This window comes from Muscardinus avellanarius, assembly GCF_963383645.1.
Source record: "Muscardinus avellanarius genome assembly, chromosome: 1".
In the NCBI taxonomy this organism is placed as follows: domain Eukaryota; kingdom Metazoa; phylum Chordata; class Mammalia; order Rodentia; family Gliridae; genus Muscardinus; species Muscardinus avellanarius.
The window spans coordinates 200,430,784-200,450,121 of record NC_137786.1 but is presented as its reverse complement, the minus strand read 5'-3'; the positions used below and the strand labels follow the sequence as shown (position 1 = coordinate 200,450,121).

Genomic DNA, 19,338 nt, shown 5'->3' with positions numbered 1-19,338 from the left:
TAAATAACAACACAATCTAACTCCTGCATTCTTTTAAATTCTTTCAGGAAAATTATGTATTCTTGTTGGAAAAAAATATAAAAAATATAAAGATGATGGTAAGGAATGATATACAAGAGTAGGATGATACTCAAGAGTAGGATATTAATACTGTATCTATCTTTGTATCTTTCTTTCTATCTATCTATTAGATGGAGATTATGTCTTGATTTTTTCAAAGGGAAACTAGCAATGTGCCTCCATAAAAGTGGAGACTGAAAATAATTGTCTTAAAAATACTCAGTAGTATTGGGAATCACAAGTGTGGAGGGAACAGAAAGTATTTGGGAGTCAGGCAAAAATGGGTTAGTAAAGAGTTAATAAAAAGCTCTGCATTGAATTAGCTAAGTGAACAAGCACAAGTGACTAGATGTCTTGCCTCAGTTTACTCCCACACACAAAATACTGACTTTGTTTGAAAGTTGCACATTTTTGCTTTACATTAAATCTGATTGTTAACAATAAGAAAATTTGAGGTACACTGATGCTGCAATAATGTTAAGCCTTTATAAGCATAGGAATGTTGAGTATATCATTAGGATGCAGATATTGACTCAAGAGTCCAGCGAGAGGACCTGGGATTTGGCATTTGTAAGTAGCTCCTGGGGGACTTCCATGCTTTTGTCTATTATCTATAGCTGAAGTGAAAGAATCATTATAGACAACAAGAATATACTGTATTTGGATGCATCATTACAAAAATTCTGACATCAGGATACTTTGTCCCTTTTATATGATGGTTATAACCTATGTTGTGTGTATAGGTTATGTATATATATATACATATATACATACATACATATATATACATACTGATTATGATCATATTTGTTTTATAGAAAAAAAGAGATTGACTCTAGGGATTGATTCTGAAAATCTAAATTCTAAGTTACCATGATAACAGATGCATTCACTAAAAAATGTGCAATATTTACACACTGTGAGGGTCTGTTGAACAATTTTGGCCATTTTCTGCAAGAGTCAGTTGAAGTAGTGGGACAGAATTCATTTCCAGACAAGTACAACACATATAACTAAATGTGTCAACAAATCTGCTTGATCTTTAGAAAAAAATTGTGACAGCAAATATTGTGTTTTACAAATTATTTATTTAAGGTAGGCATGGTGGTACACACCTGTAATCCCAATACTTGGTAGGATGAGACAAGAGGATTGCAGGTTTGAGGATAGCCTCAGCAACTTACCAAGACTCTCAGCAACCTAGGGGGCCACTGTTTCAAAACAAACCACAACAAGAACAAAAAAGGGCTGTCTATATAGCTCAGAGGTACAGTGCCCCTGAGTGCAATCCCCAGTACAATAAAATAAAATAAAATAAAATAAAATAAGTTTCATTCAAGTTTGTTTGTTTGTTTTCAGATCTGGGTGTTGAAACCAGTGGCATTTTACCTCCAAACTATATAACCCTAGCTCTATTTTAAAAAATTTTTATTTTGAAACAAGGTCTCACTAAGCTGTAGAGGGCCACACTAAGTATCTGAGGCTGGCTGAGAACCTGGGGTCCTCCTGTCTCAGCTTCCCAAGTACTGGAGTTATGAGGATGCACCACCACACCCAGCTTCATTCTAGTTTTTAATGGTAAAATTACTATGTGAAGTTTGAAATGATAATCAAATCTTACTTTAATCATTCAAATGTGAAAAAAATATTTCCTTTGTAAAATAAGACTATTGTTTAGATATCAAGTCAGTTTTGGTTTTGGAATAAACACAACATTCTCTTTAGCCTAAAATAATAATCAGTATGTGATGTTCATTTTTGCTGCTTCTCATGAGAAAGAAGCCTCTGTAATGATAAAACATTACTGTGTCTCAGAGGCCATTGCGCAGGCATGTAGAACACATCAAACAGATTATATAGCAATTAATCCAGATTTTTAAATTTAGCACTATTTTATAAAAGCAAGGGAGTGGGAATGTAATGTCAGCTTGCTAGTGACAAACTTGCCAGTCTTTGAAATTGGACCAAACATTTTCAATCTCTGAGTTTCAAGTTCCCCAGCTCTAAGGAGTGGAAGTAATTCCATCTGTCTTACTTCATTAGCTGGTCAAGAGAACCAAATAAAAGGAGGCATTCCAACTTTATTTAGAAAATGTTGGTACACTATAGGACCCAAGGACTTATTATCTCAGACAAAATTACTAACCAGAAAAGGAGTTTAATTTTAAGTTTTTTCTTTCCTGAAAGGAATGAAATATGAGGACTTTCAGATAATCACTAGTGATACTGAAAAGAAACAAGAAGCTGGACGTGGTGGTGCACGCTTGTAATCCCAGAGCTTGGGAGGCTGAGACAGGAGGATCGCACAGGTTCAAAGCCAGCCTCAGCTACTTAGTGAGGCTCTCAGCAACCTAGTGAGGCCTTGTTTCCAAATAAAGTATAAAATTGCCCGGAGGTAGAAAATGCCCCTGGGTTCCACCCTCAGTACCACACACACACACAAAAATTTATTAAAAACAACAAACAGTATTATCAATTTATTTGTAAATGCTATCTGATAGTGAAATGAAGTCAAACTTAGTTTGGAATACTAAGATAGAGACATGTAGCTTATTAATTTCCTAGAGCATCCTTTTATTTTCTTATCTTTTTCTTTTTGCAAAATGGGATGGAACCCAGAGGCATTCTACCTCTGAGCTATTCCCCCAGCCATTTTTTTTTTTATTCTTTATTTTGAAGCAAAGTCTCATTAAGTTGTAGAGGGTCTGACTAAGTAGCTGTGGCTGACCACGAACCTGTGATCCACCTGTCTCGACCTCCCAGGTACTGGGATTACAAGCATGCATCACCACGCCCGGCTTATTTTATCATTTCTTATGTGGAAATATATTTTAAGATAAATACACAATGCCTTATATATACCACTGTGTACCACAGATGGCATGAACTCAATACATATTTATTCATTTATTTTACATATTACTATGACTATTTCTACTGCTACAACTTCCACCATTATGCCACCAACACATATAATACATTTGGACTTGCAAATTCAATATTTTGTGGTATAATGTGAAAATGACCTCTAATGGAACTTTAAAGCTTTTTCAATAAAATCAGAAGAAAGCTAAAGTGATTTTATGAAAATTAATAATAAATCTGAATTAATGGATCAAAAAATTTGATGAAGAATAAACTCTGCCAAAGCCTTAAGCTCTGCCAAAGCAGCTGTGAGAGATGAGGTAGGATGAATGGGGAGATAGAGGTGGGGAGAGGTGCCACCTTAAATTTCCTTGATCTGTAAGACCAGCTAGTCACTTTTTTGTTCTCCTTACCTTACATTTTTGAAGTTTCTTGAATATTTGGATGTGAAAATTCTTTGTTAAAAGTACAAACTGCAGCAATAATAAAAAGTTTGTTCTTTTCTTTCAATCTGCCTGAAGAAATCATGATCTTCAAAAGCTGGATAACTGCTTGTATGTTATTTACCCTCTAGCATTTGTTGGTCTAAACTATCTATGCATAAGGCAACTTTGGTACTTCAAAAAAAGGAAAAAGCACAAGTGAAACTAAATGGTCATATTTGATTTTTTAAATTTTTACTACTTTTTAATTTTTATTATCTTTCTAAAATTTTGTTTTATTGGTACACTATAGTCTCACATCATATATGGATCATGTTGATAATGGCATATACTCACACAGTACTTAGGGCCCTCCTCCCTTCCCTGCTTCCCCTTTTCCCTCTCTTCCAATACTCAGTGTCCAGGTGAACAATGTTATATTCACATGTATACACATATTTGAATGTAGCTTTTTCATTGATTAACCTCAGCCTTCTTCCTCCACTACCCCTTCTTTCTGGCTTTGCTGAGGTTTCCCCTCCTTTATATGGTGTCCCTCTGGTATCTCTAATACTCCCTAGTATGGGAATATTAAAGAAAACATATGTCCCTTCTCTTTCTGTGGTTGACTGATCTCACTTAACATAATGTTCTCCAGCTCTTTCCATATTCTTGAGAATGACATAATTTTTTTTCTTCTTTATTGCTGAGTAGAATTTCATTGTGTGTATTTCCCATAATATTGCAATCCATTCAACTGTTGATGGAGATCTAGGTTGGTTCCATATTTTGGCTATTATGAAATGTGCTGCTGTAAACTTGGGTATGCATATGTTACTGTAGTTCTCTGATTTCAACCCCTTTGGAAGGATACCTATGAGTGGTATAGCCAGATCAGATAGTGGATCCATTCCCAGTTTTCTAAGGAATCTCCACACTGATCTCCATAGTGGCTAAACAACAGTGTAAAAGAGTTCCTCTTTCCCCACATCCTCACCAGCATTTGTTGTTATTTGACTTCTTTATGCTTGCCACTCTGATTGGGGTCAGATGGAATCTCAGCATAGTTTTGATTTGCATCTCCTGATGGCTAATGATGTTGAACATTTTTTCCATGTATCTATTGGCTGTTTGTAGCTACCACTCTGATAGAGAGATAATATCCAGAATATACAAAGAGCTCAAAAGACCCTACACTAACAAAACAAATAACCCAATTAAGAAATGGGCAACTGAATTGAACAGACACATCATTTGATATTAATTTCTCAGGTTGCAAAATATCTACAGAGTGAAATTTACAATCTTATATCAATAATGACCATAATACACACACACACACACACACACACACACACACACACACACACACACAGCTCATATTTTCTTCTACAAATATTGATTTTAAAAAATCACAATTATTTTCTTAATTGAACATGAAATCTGAGGCAAATAACATGGTATTTTTTCCATTTTAAAATGAAAGAAAGTGGAGCTTGGTGGCACACTCTTGTAATCCAAGTACTTGGGAGACTGAGAAAGGAGGATTGCAGGTTCACAGGCAGACTCAGCTACTAAGTTAGGTCCACTGCAATTTAGTGAGGTCTTGTTTCAAAATAAAGAGTAAAAAATAAGGCTGGGGCATTGCTTGGAGACAAAATGCCTGAGTTCAATCTTCAATACTATGAAAAAATAAATAAATAATAAATAAATAAAAAATAAAGTGAAAGGAAAAATAAAACGATTCCTAATGAGCAAAATGTAGAGAAGTAGGTTATAGTAAGATTCAAGATACTTTGATAGTCATTTGGAACAACTGATAACTTATTTTTAATTTTATGAACTTAAGTAGAATATTATAAACATAAAGAATGAAAAATATTGAAATATATGATACAGTGTTCACTTTTCTAGTTTACTCATAAGGTTGACCAAAGTAGAAAAATAAAAAATTTTAACCCTTAAACATATTGATCTTTTGAACTTGAATATACATATATTTATCATGCATTTTAAACAAGTTTACTCTTAAATTGAATTCATGCTGATATCTTAATATACATGATTTTACATTTCTGCAAGTCTATGAAAAAATGACTACTCAACAAAAAACCCGGCAACTTATAGTCACAGTCTCACTAATTTTATGTTAGAACAGTAGAGGGGATTGAAACAAAGAGATTTCATCAATTATCCAAAACTAAACAGGCCTTTTGCATAGCAAAACAAGCAAAGCTGCAGTTGTAAATGTATGTATTATATTTCAAGGACTCTGATTTTCTTATCCAAAAATTATTTTGGATATTTGCCGCATAAACCAGGACCAATAACTCACATAATAAATGATGATATTTCATTCTAAATCAGAGATAAACTGATGTAAATCTATGACTTGGATGAGAAGCATTATTACTTTTTTAAAAAAGTAGTTTTAGCACTAAAATTATTTAGTGCTAACCAACTTAGGTCTTCATTAACAGATGAATGGATTGCAAAATTATAGGAAATACACACAATGGAATTTTACTCAGCAATAAAGAACAAAATCAGGTCTTTCGCAAGATGATGGAAAGATCTAGAGAACATTATATTAAGTGAAATTAGCCAAGCACTGAAAGAGAAGGGACATTTATTTTCTCTTATATAGAACCTAGGGGGTATTAAAGGATACCAGAGGGACTCCATATAACAGAGGGAAACCTCAACAAAGCTAGAAAGGAAGGGTAGGAGAGAAGGAAGGCTGAGGTTGATTCATAGAGAAGCTACATTCAAATATGTGTAAAAGTATGAATGTAGCACGGTCAACCTGGACACTAATTGTTGTGGGAGGAAGAAAGGGGAAGGGTGGGGGAGGGCACCAAGTACTTTGTGAATGTATGCCATTTTCAATATGATCCACATAAAAATAAAATAATTAAAAATGATTTAGTGCTATGTTATATTTATTCTAATTTCAAGATTTTCTACTCCATAATTTACTTTCTTGCCATTAGTTCGCACTGTGGCTAAATGCAGTGTTTAAAAGAGACCAACAATCTCTTGTTATGATTTATAGAGTTTGAAATCATTTCCAGTAATTTTCTTTGGTAAAGAGGTAGATTTATTGAATCCTTTCCTAAAATGGTCTGCTATTCATACTATATAGGTTTCCTATCTTTTGTCATTCAGACTTGTAATATGCTAAAACATTATTCAATAGATCACACCCTGCTACATTCTTATATTTTTGTCTTTGCTAATTGATTTCTTTTTGGAAGGAGAAGGAAAACACCCAAGTGCTAGAAGCCTTTTGTTTTAGCATTAAATGGAAGCTCATTTCCTTTAGTAGAACATTGTCAAGGTTATTCAGGTAAAAGAAGTGTTTTGTTTTGTTTTGTTTTGTTTTGTTTTGTTTTGTTTTGTTTGTCTCAGGATTGTAGTTGGATTAATTCCTTTTCTGTAACTGTGCTTAACACAATGAGTTAAGAGCTGGCAATGGAGATGAAACTTTTTTGAAAAGAAGTTTATTTTAATACTAGTATAAGAAAAACAACAAAGAATGGTAGAATCAAAATAGGTATGCAGTGAAAAACATGCTATAAAGCATGATCAATCACTACATCACTGTGGTTACCAGTCTTTATTATTTCTGTCAAGGAAGAGAATTGCAATGAATGGTACAGAAGGTTTTTACTAGTTATTTTGCTCTATTATGAGAATTGGTCAACATTTACCTATTGATCCTGACTTTACAACTATATTTATAATTAAAATCTCTCACGATGCTAGTTTGTAATTACAATTCTCCTTCCATAATATTATATCATGGAAAATTTGCAGGAATGTCAGTGATAAATAGTAACATAAATATTTTCTGAATTTTTTTTTTTTTTTGATGGTACTGGGGATAGAACCCAGGGGCCCTCTACCTCTGGGCTACAGCCCCAGTCCTATTTTATATTTTATTTGGAGACAGAGTCTCTTAAGCCAGCTGAGGCTGGCTTCCAACCTGCGTGATCCTCCTGTCTCAGCCTCCCAAGCGCAGTGATTACAAGCATGCGCCACCATGCCCGGCAAGATTTTCTGATTATAAGCATTGTTCTGTTTTGCATAAGTCATTTTGAAAATTGCTTGGAAAAACTCAAGATAATTTTCATCCTTAAATTTACAACTGCTGATATGAGGAATCAAACACTTTCTTTTGAAATTTTTTTCAAACAAAAAATGGGTCATAAACATTATACATTATCCACCAACCTGCCCTTTGATTTGCTCCTCTTGTCAGTGTAATAGCATTTTTTCCTGAAAAAAAAAAAGAAATCTGTTGAGGAAAGTCACAGGAAAATAAGTATTCCAGTGCATGATTGCATTAAAATACTGAATATTTCAATACTTCAAGTCACATATGCTTAAATACTGGACACAATAGACAAGTCAGTATAGTAACATATGAAAAAAAACAAACTTACATGATTTTAATTTCAGAATCTATGTTATGAAAAAACACTAAACATCAATACACTCGTTTTGAAAATATTATTTTCTTTTTAAAGTCTCTTTTGCTGCTGATGTATTCTAATCAGTTTATTTGCTTATGTTAAAAGCAGTAATCCAGCCACCCTGCCATCCATCCATCCAAATGTTCATTTATCTCTCTATCCAACCATTCTTCCGTCCATACATCAATCTAAACATATGTAATAAACACTTATGATTTTTCAAGAAAAGTAAGATATAAGCAATACAAATTCAGAGAAAAAAGGGGTCTTCTGTTCTCGAAGTGCTTTCTTTACATTTGAGGCAACACATGACCAGTTGCAGTTAAGTTTGATAGTGTAGAAAAACAGAAAGTGCTATAAAAATCCTTAGGGAAGGAAACAAATCATTTTCTATAGGTGGAAGAGAAAGGAGACTGGAAAGCCTTTCAGAGAGGATGTGCTACTTGAGGTGTGAGTGGGAGTAGACTTCTTGATAAAATGGTTCGACCCAACATTCTAGACATAGGTAGAAGGATACAAGATGGTTAAGGGGGCAAGAACACACACTAAAAGATTCAAGGAACTATTGAAAGTTGAGAATAGTAGAAAAATAAGCCAAAGATGATGATGGGATGATGATGAACAAGGCCCAAGAAGTTGAGGGGTCTTATAAACTAATGATAAAGCTTTTGTATGAAAAGGAATGGGAATATGTCAGTGTTCCATTTAGGGAGGAGTATAGCATGTCTGATTTTAGAGAAAACAAATTTCTAGTGGCTGAGTTTAATTTATCCCCTGAATGATTTTTCTCTGCATTCTCATACTTGAGCTCAGGAATCTGATAGTCTGGGCCTTTTAAAATGTCTCATTCTCCTTCCCACCAAAACTCATTTCAGAGAATCAGTAATCTTCCATGAGATGGCATCTCTAAGGCATAGCTAAGACTCAGGTTAACTAATGCTATATAAACCAGTATTATTAAGTAGTTTAAAAACTTTCTGAAATATCAAATATCATTTAAACCATGGTCATTTTAGAAAATAATTTTAATGGTGTTCCTACCATTTTCCAATGCTAAACTAAAATACAAAAATTTGAAGCTTGCTATATCTATCCTTGTTGCACACTGTAAATGTTTTACCACTCTGTTTTATCAAACATAGCTAAAACTGTGTATGCATACATTATTTAATCTTTATTATACTATAAATACATGATGTTTCTGAAGCTCCTCAGCATAGACTGTCTTGTAACATTTATTCCCATGAGTTGAGTGGCACATGTTTGTAATCCCAATACTTGGGAGACTGAGGCAGGAGTATCCCAGGTTCGCCATAGGCCTCAGCAACTTAGCGAGGCTCTCCACAACTTAGTGAGACCTTGTTTCAAATAAAAAAAATAAATTGGGGCTGGGGACATAGCCCAGAGATAGAAGATCCCTGGGTTCACTGAGGCAGGAATACCCCAGGTTTACCATAAGCCTCAGCAACTTAGTGAGGCCCTCACAACTTAGTGGAACCTTGTTTCAAATAAAAAAAATAATAAGGTAGGGCTGGGGACATAGCCCAGAGATAGAAGAACCCTGGGTTCAATCTCCAGTGACACAATAATAGATAATAAAAGATAATGAGTTTATTAAAAACAATAATTCTATTTCATTTGACTTTGTATGACTGAAAAATAGTAGCTTGAGAAAAAGTAAGCACCTAAATAATATAAATGCTATTTTAATAATTGTACTGTATCATTTAGAGAATAAAGAACAAAAAATATACTTAGCATACATGCAATCAAAAATACTTTTGGTTGATGGTTGGTTAATTCCAGACCTGTAAAACCCACAGATTATTTTAATTTTTAGATATATGCTTTTGAATGTTATTACACCTGGTAAGTAGTGATTAACTTGGCCACTATGATGAAAACAGTTTTCCATATATTTTATGCTTGAGTAGCACTCTTTTATTATGTGGTGACTGCAAACTCAAATTTCAGGTGTGCCTTATAAATAAATGAGAATTTGTTTTCCAATGAGTTAGTTAGAGCTACATCTATTATTTAAACTGATTTGGAAAGATATTACAAAGCCACTATGTGTTCCTATTTTTCAAAACTGATTTCCCAGGAACACCAACATCAGGTAGAAATTAACACACAAATACACAAACACATTTTAAGAATGGTATAAAAGATATAACTGTATAAATTCAGTTATTTTCTATTTTTCACCATTAGACATTAAAAAAAAATTTTATTCAAGTGAAATCTTACCAGGAAATTAGAAGAATAAATATCATTAAAAATAACCATGTGACTGAAGATGTCTAGTCTCTCCTAGGATAGAGGGACAATGTGTTGTAGACTGGAGAGATAAACTCTAATGAGCACAAAGTAAGGTCAGTAACAGTCTAAGGGGAGAACTGCTTCTAATCTACTTCTAAAGAAAAGAAACAAAGGAAATATATGTGAAAGATTTTACAGAATCGCCAGAATGCCAATTATCCTAGCACTAAGCTCCTTGAAACATTTTGAAATGGCAAGTGTAAGGGATAAGAGAAAAAGGAGGTTGGTGAATTTTAATAGACATTCAATCCTTAAAAGTAAATAACATCCACTCTTATAATGAGATGGTCGAACCTTTTTAATCCTTCTTAGCAGCTAATGAAGCATATTTAGCTCCAGTGCAGTGAAAATGTCCCTGCCTTCACTGTGAGGCAATTCATACTTTGCAACTTTGGATGGGCATGATACATTCTTTATATGACACCAGATATTCAAGACAGGGAAATGGAAGCCTAAAGGAAAGACTGAAAAGAAATTGAAAGGACCAAGCTTTTCATATCATTTGTCCATTGATAGTATAGAACTATGAAACCATCCTAGATAAACTGACCTGAAAAAAAATGTTTCTTGCTAACCACAATCAGGGAAGGACTCTGTATTTAGATAGAAGGATGCAATATATTTATATTTTATGATTTCCTAAAAAATAGCAAGAATTATATCTACCCATGTGAAAGAAGAAATTAGATTGATCTTGGGGATTGCTACAAGTTAATATTTAAAAATTCTTATTTTACCCTTGCTTTAGGCAGGTTCACCTTGAAATTATGTAAGTTCTCCAGAGAATCAAAGAGGTTACCACATTAGAAAAATAAATTAGAAAAAAACTGCCAAGAGTACTCTAAATTTTGGAAGAAATATAATTTTCTCTGTAAAAAGGATACATTTATTGCTCTAAGGTGTTGCAAAAGACAGATTCAATAGGAGAGAAAATAAAATTTCAAGTACCTGAAGGGCATCCTGATATTCAGCCTCTCTGCATACTTGCACAGAGTGTCCCATGGAATATGAATTTTAATAAACATGATATCAGGGTTTGCAATGGCTGGCTGCAAAATATAGCAAGACAATCACCATTATTTAGAATCAGACTTGAAGAGGTCATACCATTATTTGATTTGGAAGGAAGGAAAATATGAATCATTCTCACTTATTTAACAAAACTTAAATAATAAAAAAATCTTAGTGAGTATAATAATAATATATGTATTGATGCCATTGATGCTAATAATAATGTAATGATGCCATTGAAACTAGCTAAGCTCTAGATACTCCCAGACATAAATTCTTGAAAAACAGTGTCCTTAGTGGTCTTTCAGAGAGTGTCTAAAGAATCCACTCAAAGTTGTTTTGAAACTAGCTTTAATGAGTGGCCATGTATATACATACAGGAATCAAGCTCATGGAGAGGATGGTCTTTTAACTTCATAATTTCTACAGCCCAGGCAGAACATGATAGCTACCCTCTAAAAGAAACATGATGTGCAAAGAGGCATTATGCCTGCATTAGAGGTCCCTAAATCTGCTTTTTATCTTGAAATCAACAAGCAGCTTTCCATTTATCACCTCCTATATATTTCCCCACTATGAACCAATTAGGGGAATAGACCTGAGTTTACCTCTATCCTCTTCTTGACTGTTAATTCTTAGTAAAAAGCTCTTTCATTTTTCAAAAACTCAGCATGGTGCTATGGTTTCTATGTGCATGAAGCAATAGGCCCTTGCTTCATGCCACAATTGTATACATGAAACAATCACCTATGTAAATTAGTGAATTGTTATTACATTGCTCAACATCAAAATCAGTATTTTTCCCAGCCAGGCACTGTTGTATATGCTTTTAATCCCAGCATTTGGGAGGGTGAGAAAAGAGGATTGTGGTTCAAGGATAGCTTCATCTACTTAGTGAGGCCCTTTGCAACTCAGTGAGACCCTGTTTCAAAATAAAGAATAAAAAGTAGGGCTGGGGGTGTAGCTCAGAGGTAGAATGCCCTTGGATTTCATCCCCAGTACTGACTGCAATATAAATAAATAAATAAATAAATAAATAAATAAATAAATAGATAAAATCAGTATCTTCCCATTAGAAAAACCATGAGACAATTAAGCATCTCATGATACTTTTATGCCTATGGAGTGAGAGTAGAAACACTGCCAATTATCAACAGTCATTAATTTGTTTATTCTTGTAATACATTTTTCTAAGTAACTATTAGGTCCTCAAACTACGTGCTAGGTACTACAATACTCTTGAGAAAAATGGAATGTGTAAATAATAGAAACACACGACATTACAGAGGTGTCAAAATTGCATGGTTACTCTATCTATTATTCCATTTCTACCTGTACTAAGACATAAGAATTTAAGACTTTTATCTAGATGAGAGATTTATAAGTGTCAACCGTGCATAAGAATCATCTAAGGGGCTTTTTGAAAAAAATGAGGTACTCTTGTCTAATTCATAGAAACCTCAGAATTAAATACTACTGTATAAATATTTTGATCATACCACTCATCAAAGGGTAAGATGCTTTTCTGAACCAATCATTCAGATTTTTCCTTTTGCTCCATAAGTCTGACATAAGTAGCTAAATAACTAATTTGGCAACATAAATCACTCAAGGCAGTTATTTTTGAGGTTCCCACCATGTCTGAGCTCACAGAGGATGAAATACATTTGTGACAGTTCTAGCATTGAATTCCACAAAGCTTATCCTTCATGTAAACATCTGTAACAAAAGAACAACTTTTGGCTTCCATTAAGGTAAGAAATGAATCAGTTTAATTTAAAATCATAAGTTTTAAAATTAACCTGAAAAATCTTTATATTTGTATATTCATAAAGCACCTCATTAAAAAAAGAAAATTTTATCTTTTTTTTTTATCTGGGTTTGCCAGAATAACATTTTGAATTTGTATTACCAACATGTCTAAAAAGTATTGACTAATAGTCAATCCCTGAAGTCTCACCACCCTATCCACTCTGCAGGCACCTTTACAGATCAACATTTAAAAAGAAAAAGGAGAAAAAATAAAAGAGGAAGAGGGAGGGAGGAAGGGAAGGAAGGAAGGAAGGAAGGAAGGAAGGAAGGAAGGAAGGAAGGAAGGAAGGGAAGGAAGGAAGGGAGGGAGGGAAATACATAACAGGATTAGGCAAATAGTAAATCTGAATTTCTTACTAAAGAACTAAGGCATTTTGATATGCATTGATCTTCATATACTATACTTAATAAAAATATACAAAATGGTAATGTGCTGACTATCCCAAATTTTTGGATCATGTATAGCTTTTTCTTCTTAAAGAAATGTGAAGACTATATTTGCAAATGCCAGAAATAGACAATTTATCTCAAATATCTATATGGCTTTGAACTTAGACCAAAGATAAGCATATTTTCTATGTTTTATAAAACACATATATAAATTAAAAAATGACCACTGATTAATTCAAATGAGTGTTTACTTGTGGGGAGCCATTAAGGTTTTCCCCTTATCTTTACTAAAAGGATACTTCTGACTGTCCTTCGCTCAGCTGACTGTCTTTCACCCAGAGTCAACAAGGTTTAGGGCCATGGAGGGTTCAAGGTAATTAAGGCCTGAGAGAAGATTAGGTTCATGATGGCACGAGGGTATTGATTGACCTGTCCGTCATGTATGTAATTTGGATTTGTCATTATTGTATTCCGGTGTAATCTGAAGTGAGAAACTGTATAAATACCACAAGAAAAATAAACCCGGGATTGGCCAGTAGAGATATTGACCCAGGAGTAGACTGGCAATCCTCCCATGCTTGAATTTAATTCTTTGAATTAAATTCTAATCCTCATTCCTCTCTTCGGAACCCATACTTTTGCCGGTTGGCTCCGGCATTTACTTAAATATATTATCTACTTAGAAATCTGTCAGTGATCAAGGGAAAAAATATTATGGTGCTGATATTGCCTGGCACATTTTGGTGAGTTCTCTAGGCTGATTTAAAACTATCTGTGCTAGAAAGTTAGAACAAACCTGTTCAGGACGTACCTCAGTGGTAGAGGGCTTTTCTAGCATGTAGGAGGCTTTGGATTTAACCTCAGCTACACAAAACAAAGCCAACATATCTTTTTTAAAATATAAGAAAAGCTTAAATCTTAAACATTGATCTACTTAAGTGTCTTTTCCATTCAGAGCAAAACAAAACAAAAATAACCTTTTAAAACATTTTTAAAAAGCCAGACCTAGTGGTGCATGCCTATAATCCCAATACTTGGGAGTCTGAGACAGCAATATTATAGGTTTGTTTGAATATTATATCACAGCAACCTAATGAGACCTTTTTCAAAACAAAATAGTAACAAAAGGACTGGGTGGTGGAATTCGGTGTTAGAATGCCTCTAGGTTCAATCCCAGTACCTCACGCGCACATACACACACATACACACACGCACTAAATAACTAAATAAATAAATATAAACCTGCAAAAAACAATCCCCAGTACCATACACACACTAAATACATACATACATACATACATACATACATGAAAAAGCTTAAGTATTCATCTAAATGACTTCTCCTTCAGTGGCAAGACAAATTTCCTGCTTTATTATACTTCTTCCTGTTTTATCCATACAAAAGTTCTTAGTTTAGAATGATAATAAAGCTACTTGTTTTGAAATTACTGTGGCAGCTACAGGTATTACACCCACTTGCCTTTTTCCTGCTAAGAACAATTTAAGTGTCTTTAATCCTGATGGCCCACTTAGAAAAAATTTTATAGTATGGAAGAAAAAGTATAGTGTTTGGAATTACAGAAACTAAGCACAAATTTCATCTCAGCCACTTATTAGCTCCAGGAACTTGAGAAAATTAACCTTCCCTCTGATCCTCAGTTCCCTCTCCTGCTGTGAAGTACATCAAGGGATCTTTGCCCCACTGGGTTGTGGTGAGGTTATGAAAGATGGAAACAGGCAGTGCCTGAGCCCGACAGGTTCTCCAGAACGCCTGCTCAGTTGAGAGCATGTCTCTCAAATCAGATGCTACCCAAAACGACAGGGACTTCAAAGTTCCAGTAGACTTTCCCTCTATTTCTTCCTCAGTAAGTAGATACTTGATTCATTACCTGTGGAGCAACTTTGTTGGTACTGTATGCCTTCTAACAGGCTTCTGTGTTATATAGGCATGAAGCCAGTAACATCCTATGACTTGAAAATCCTATTTTCTTCAGCATGAAAGCTTTCTTCTCCAATGACTTGTAAAACTCTGTATAATCTCCCCCTTAGTATCTTCATAATGCTATCTACCACATTCTCATTTTCTTATTTTATGTCAATTATCTGCTCACTCACTACTACTTGTCTTTCACTGTCCTATTTTTCCTACATCCATCTCCTCTTTATCCTCTAGTATATTTACCTTCTATTGGCTTGAATGCGACCATAAAAGACAACATTGTTTTGCTCATTTATACAGCTCAGGCATCTACTTCTGTGTTAGACTCACTGTAGACTCAGCAATGATTGAATGAATGGATGAATAAAGAGTTAACTTCTGTTGAGTTACATATTCTATATAACATATATAAGCAAGAGATGATAAAGATAAGAAAGACAATAGGCCTGAACTATTTTAGAAGAGGGCATATAGCCTGGTGTGGTGATGCAAGCCTGTAATCCCAGTTCTTGGGAGGCTGCAATAAGAGAATCATAGGGTCAAGGCCAGTTTCAGCAACTTAGTGAGACCTTGTTACAAAATAAAAGAAATTAAAAAATAGAATCAGGGATGTTGCTCAAAAGTAGAATGTTCCTGGGTTGAATCCCCAGTACCACCAAAAACGGGAGCACAATATCATCAGGATTCAAATTAGCATAAAAACAGCTTGCCTAGTGCTGATTGTGAATTCATTTAATTACTGTCAACCCCTAGGGTGTGAAATAATCTAATAATCTTAAATAAAGAGATTCTTTGAAAGGAGGTTTCTGCATTACAATAACTACTGTCACAGAGTGAAATGTCAAGCTAAGTGCATACACAGCTAGAATATTTCTCATTTTTCTGTGTCTTAAGTTTAAGTATGTAAGTAGTGCAAACTTTTTAAGTAGCATGAACTGTCTTCTTTTATAACTTCTACTTAATTTGCCTTTTGTTATACCTCCACTTAAAGAAAAACAAAAGAAAATCCATTCTATTCTTCTATAAATCCTGGGCAGGGTCTAGCAGAGGGATGGTGCTGTCAGGGAGAAAGGCTGCCTGCTCTCAGGGAATCAAAAGGTGCCAGTCTGGGACTATTCAGTTGAAATCATGATGAAAGCAGGCTTCCCAGAGAGAATAAAATACCCCGCAACCCCCACACTTCACATTATTACTTAATTATTCCACCTCAAATTCCAAAGAGGTAGAAAGTCACTCCAAGAGAAGAGGAAACTTAAAAATTGTGCTTTAATGAAGTCACTCTGCAAGTTTGGGGTACAGAAGAGAAAGTAAATAGTATGTGGTGCTCTGTGGCTTTATGTCTTAGAGAAGTAACCGCTGATGTGAACTGAAAATTGAGCTGGATTGCAAATATCCTACCCTGACAGGTACAGTCATTGACTTATTCATTTAGGTGGCTTTCAGCATGCACCATCATGATGTCAGTCTCTAAAAATTGTCAACTTCAACATGTGATTTACTGAGTATTTAAGATCTCCTTTGTATCAAGCTTGGTCTTCAGGTCTAATAAATATATGTATATTTTAAAAGACACAGACACATTGCCTAAACTCTTTCTTCTAGCTAGGAAATCCAATACCTATTGATATTTTTACAAGTCCATTTTCCCTTCCAATAAAAATTGATTCTTTTCACTTAAATAATAATTGAAATAAAATTGCCACCAAAGCCACAGCCTTCAATAAAAGATACTTTGAAAGGCAATAAATATGTAAGATACCACAAAATACTGGATTTGATACTTCAGATAGTGATTAGTATTTTTAAAACAGTTATGTTGGCATAAATTGTAGTCTAAATATACTTCTCTTCTATTTTGTCACCTGAAGTTATACTTTTTTTTTTCTAAGCCTTTTTGCTTAGAAGGGCAATACAAAGTTGCATATTTCTGATATATAAATAGTGTGATTGGCAGAGCCCTTCTTTCTGGGAAGAAGACATTGGAAACAGCAGAAGGAGCTGGGCATGGTGGCACACCCTTGTAATCCCAGCATTCTGGAGGTGGAAAGCAGAGGATCACAGTTAATGGACAGCCTCAGCTACTTAGTGAGGCCCTTCACAACTCAGTGAGACCTTTGTTTCAAAAATAAAGAAGACGGGTGTATTCATTTCAAGTTATCCCCCATGCCAGTTTGGCATGGGGCTGTATTTCTATTCTCTGTATTTCTTTCTAATAAACTTCTTTAAATTTAAAAAAAAATAAAAGACTAAAAAATAGGGCTGGGGGTTTAGCTTCAAGGTAGATTGCCCCTGGGTTTCATCCCCAGTACTGACAAAAAAAAAAAAAAAAAAAAAAAAAAAGAAAGAAAGAAAGAAAACAGCAGAAGGATTCAAATAAATTTTTCTAGATTTGCAAATAAAGAGGATCATGTGTCAAAGAATGACCTCTAAGAGCTGAAATCCAGCAAGGAAATGATCACCTCAATCCTACAGTCCTACAAACACAACCTGCCTTGCCACAAACTTGTAAACCTCAGAGAGTACCTGAAACTCTGGGTTCAAATGGGTCTGGGAAACAATTTGACTTGGGTCTTGTGGGAAACTGAGCAAAGATCCGATCCATGCCACTTCTGAACTTCTGACCCACAGAATTTTGAGCAACAAACTCTGTGATCCTTTGTTAAATAAACCCTGATAAAAACCAATATAAATAATTATAAGAAATTTTGATTTGAAATCTTGAGGTGATATTTTATGATATAATATTAGAATGCTTTTTTAAAAAAAAACTGTGTTTTTTTCTTACACTGAATTTGTCATGTTAACTTGGGAATAATAAATTTAATCTTAATAAGCTTGACAGTTTGAAAAATATGTCTCTCTCAGAGTTAAGAAGACAAAGATATTCATTTCACAAATATACTATAAGTAAAATATTTATAAAATGTTAATTTTAAAATAGAATTTAGGATTCTTGAGTTTCTTGACATTCTGTGTTCTGAATCTTCTTCATTCTTGTTAAAAGATATTTTTCCTTTTTTTCTGTTTATTTTAAAATAAGGTCTAAGTTGCTAAGGCTAGTCAGAAACACCAGATACTCTTGTCTCAGCATTCCAAGCACTAGGATTATTGGCAGGTATCAAAACACCTGGTTTACCTACTTTTTAAATCTCCTCTGACATATTTCTTCCTAATCTCTCTCTATTTTCTCTTTCCTTCTCTTCTTTCCCTATTCCTCTTCCCTTTCTTCTCTTTCCTCTCTCTTTCTATTTTCTTCTCTCTCTCCTACCTTCCCTCCTGGATCTTCACCAGCATCATTAAAATATATCATCTAAAAAAAAAAAAAATGAAAGAAACAAAGAAGTGAAATCTCACCAAAATTCTTTCCCCCTCTCTGGCTACTTTTTAACTCTCTCACTCTCAGGTAAACTGATGGCATTAGCTAATGCCTCTATTCATCTTCAACTTACACTAACCCAGTGTGTGCCTCTGTCTCCTCAGATAAACTATTCTCATTGCTTTTATCAAGGATCCACATTTTCTCCAACTAAATGAGCCTTGTTCCAGTTTTATTATCCTCTGCAGTATTTTACCCTAATGACCAATTCTTCCCTGTAACTCTTCATCTCTTGTGCTTTGACCTCTTTCCTTTTCTACCCTATATAAGCTCATTCCTGGTCCCAATACACAGTTTAAATTACTATCTATATTTTTAAAAACTAAAGACCTTGTCTTTTGGTCAGACTCCTCATTTGGGCTCTAGAAACAAACATCAAACATCTTTATATGAGTTTCTCAAAGGTACTTCTAATATTAGTTTTTCATTCCCCAAATGTCTGCCCCACTTCTGCCACAAATTAGGTCTTTTCCAGCCAACACAATTTTTTCTGTCTGTTTCTCTGGCATGTTGTGTTTTCTCGCTGTGTCTTCCCAGGATTGGAGAGACTCCTTTCCATTCAGTCACTTTCTCTCAGATTGCATAGCACACAGTCACATTCCTGACATAGCATTATTTTGCTTTAATGATTCGGTAGCCTTCCTCATTATGTCTTTTTGTTTT

At 34.4% G+C, this 19,338-nt stretch overlaps 1 protein-coding gene across 4 annotated transcripts in view; it reads right to left on the bottom strand.

Moving 5' to 3' along the window:
• Positions 1-19,338, bottom strand: part of ANO3 (anoctamin 3) — a gene marked incomplete at both ends in the record, with an annotated part of 387,663 nt that overhangs the window by 100,364 nt on the left and 267,961 nt on the right. For 3 of the 4 annotated variants that reach the window (XM_080703073.1, XM_080703074.1, XM_080703076.1), the window contains 2 exons: positions 7,584-7,628; positions 11,096-11,196. In XM_080703073.1, the coding sequence (XP_080559199.1) occupies positions 7,584-7,628; positions 11,096-11,196 (146 nt within the window). Of the gene's footprint in view, positions 1-7,570; positions 7,629-11,095; positions 11,197-19,338 lie in introns of all 4 variants that reach the window. The other variant, XM_080703075.1, reaches the window with a different exon arrangement.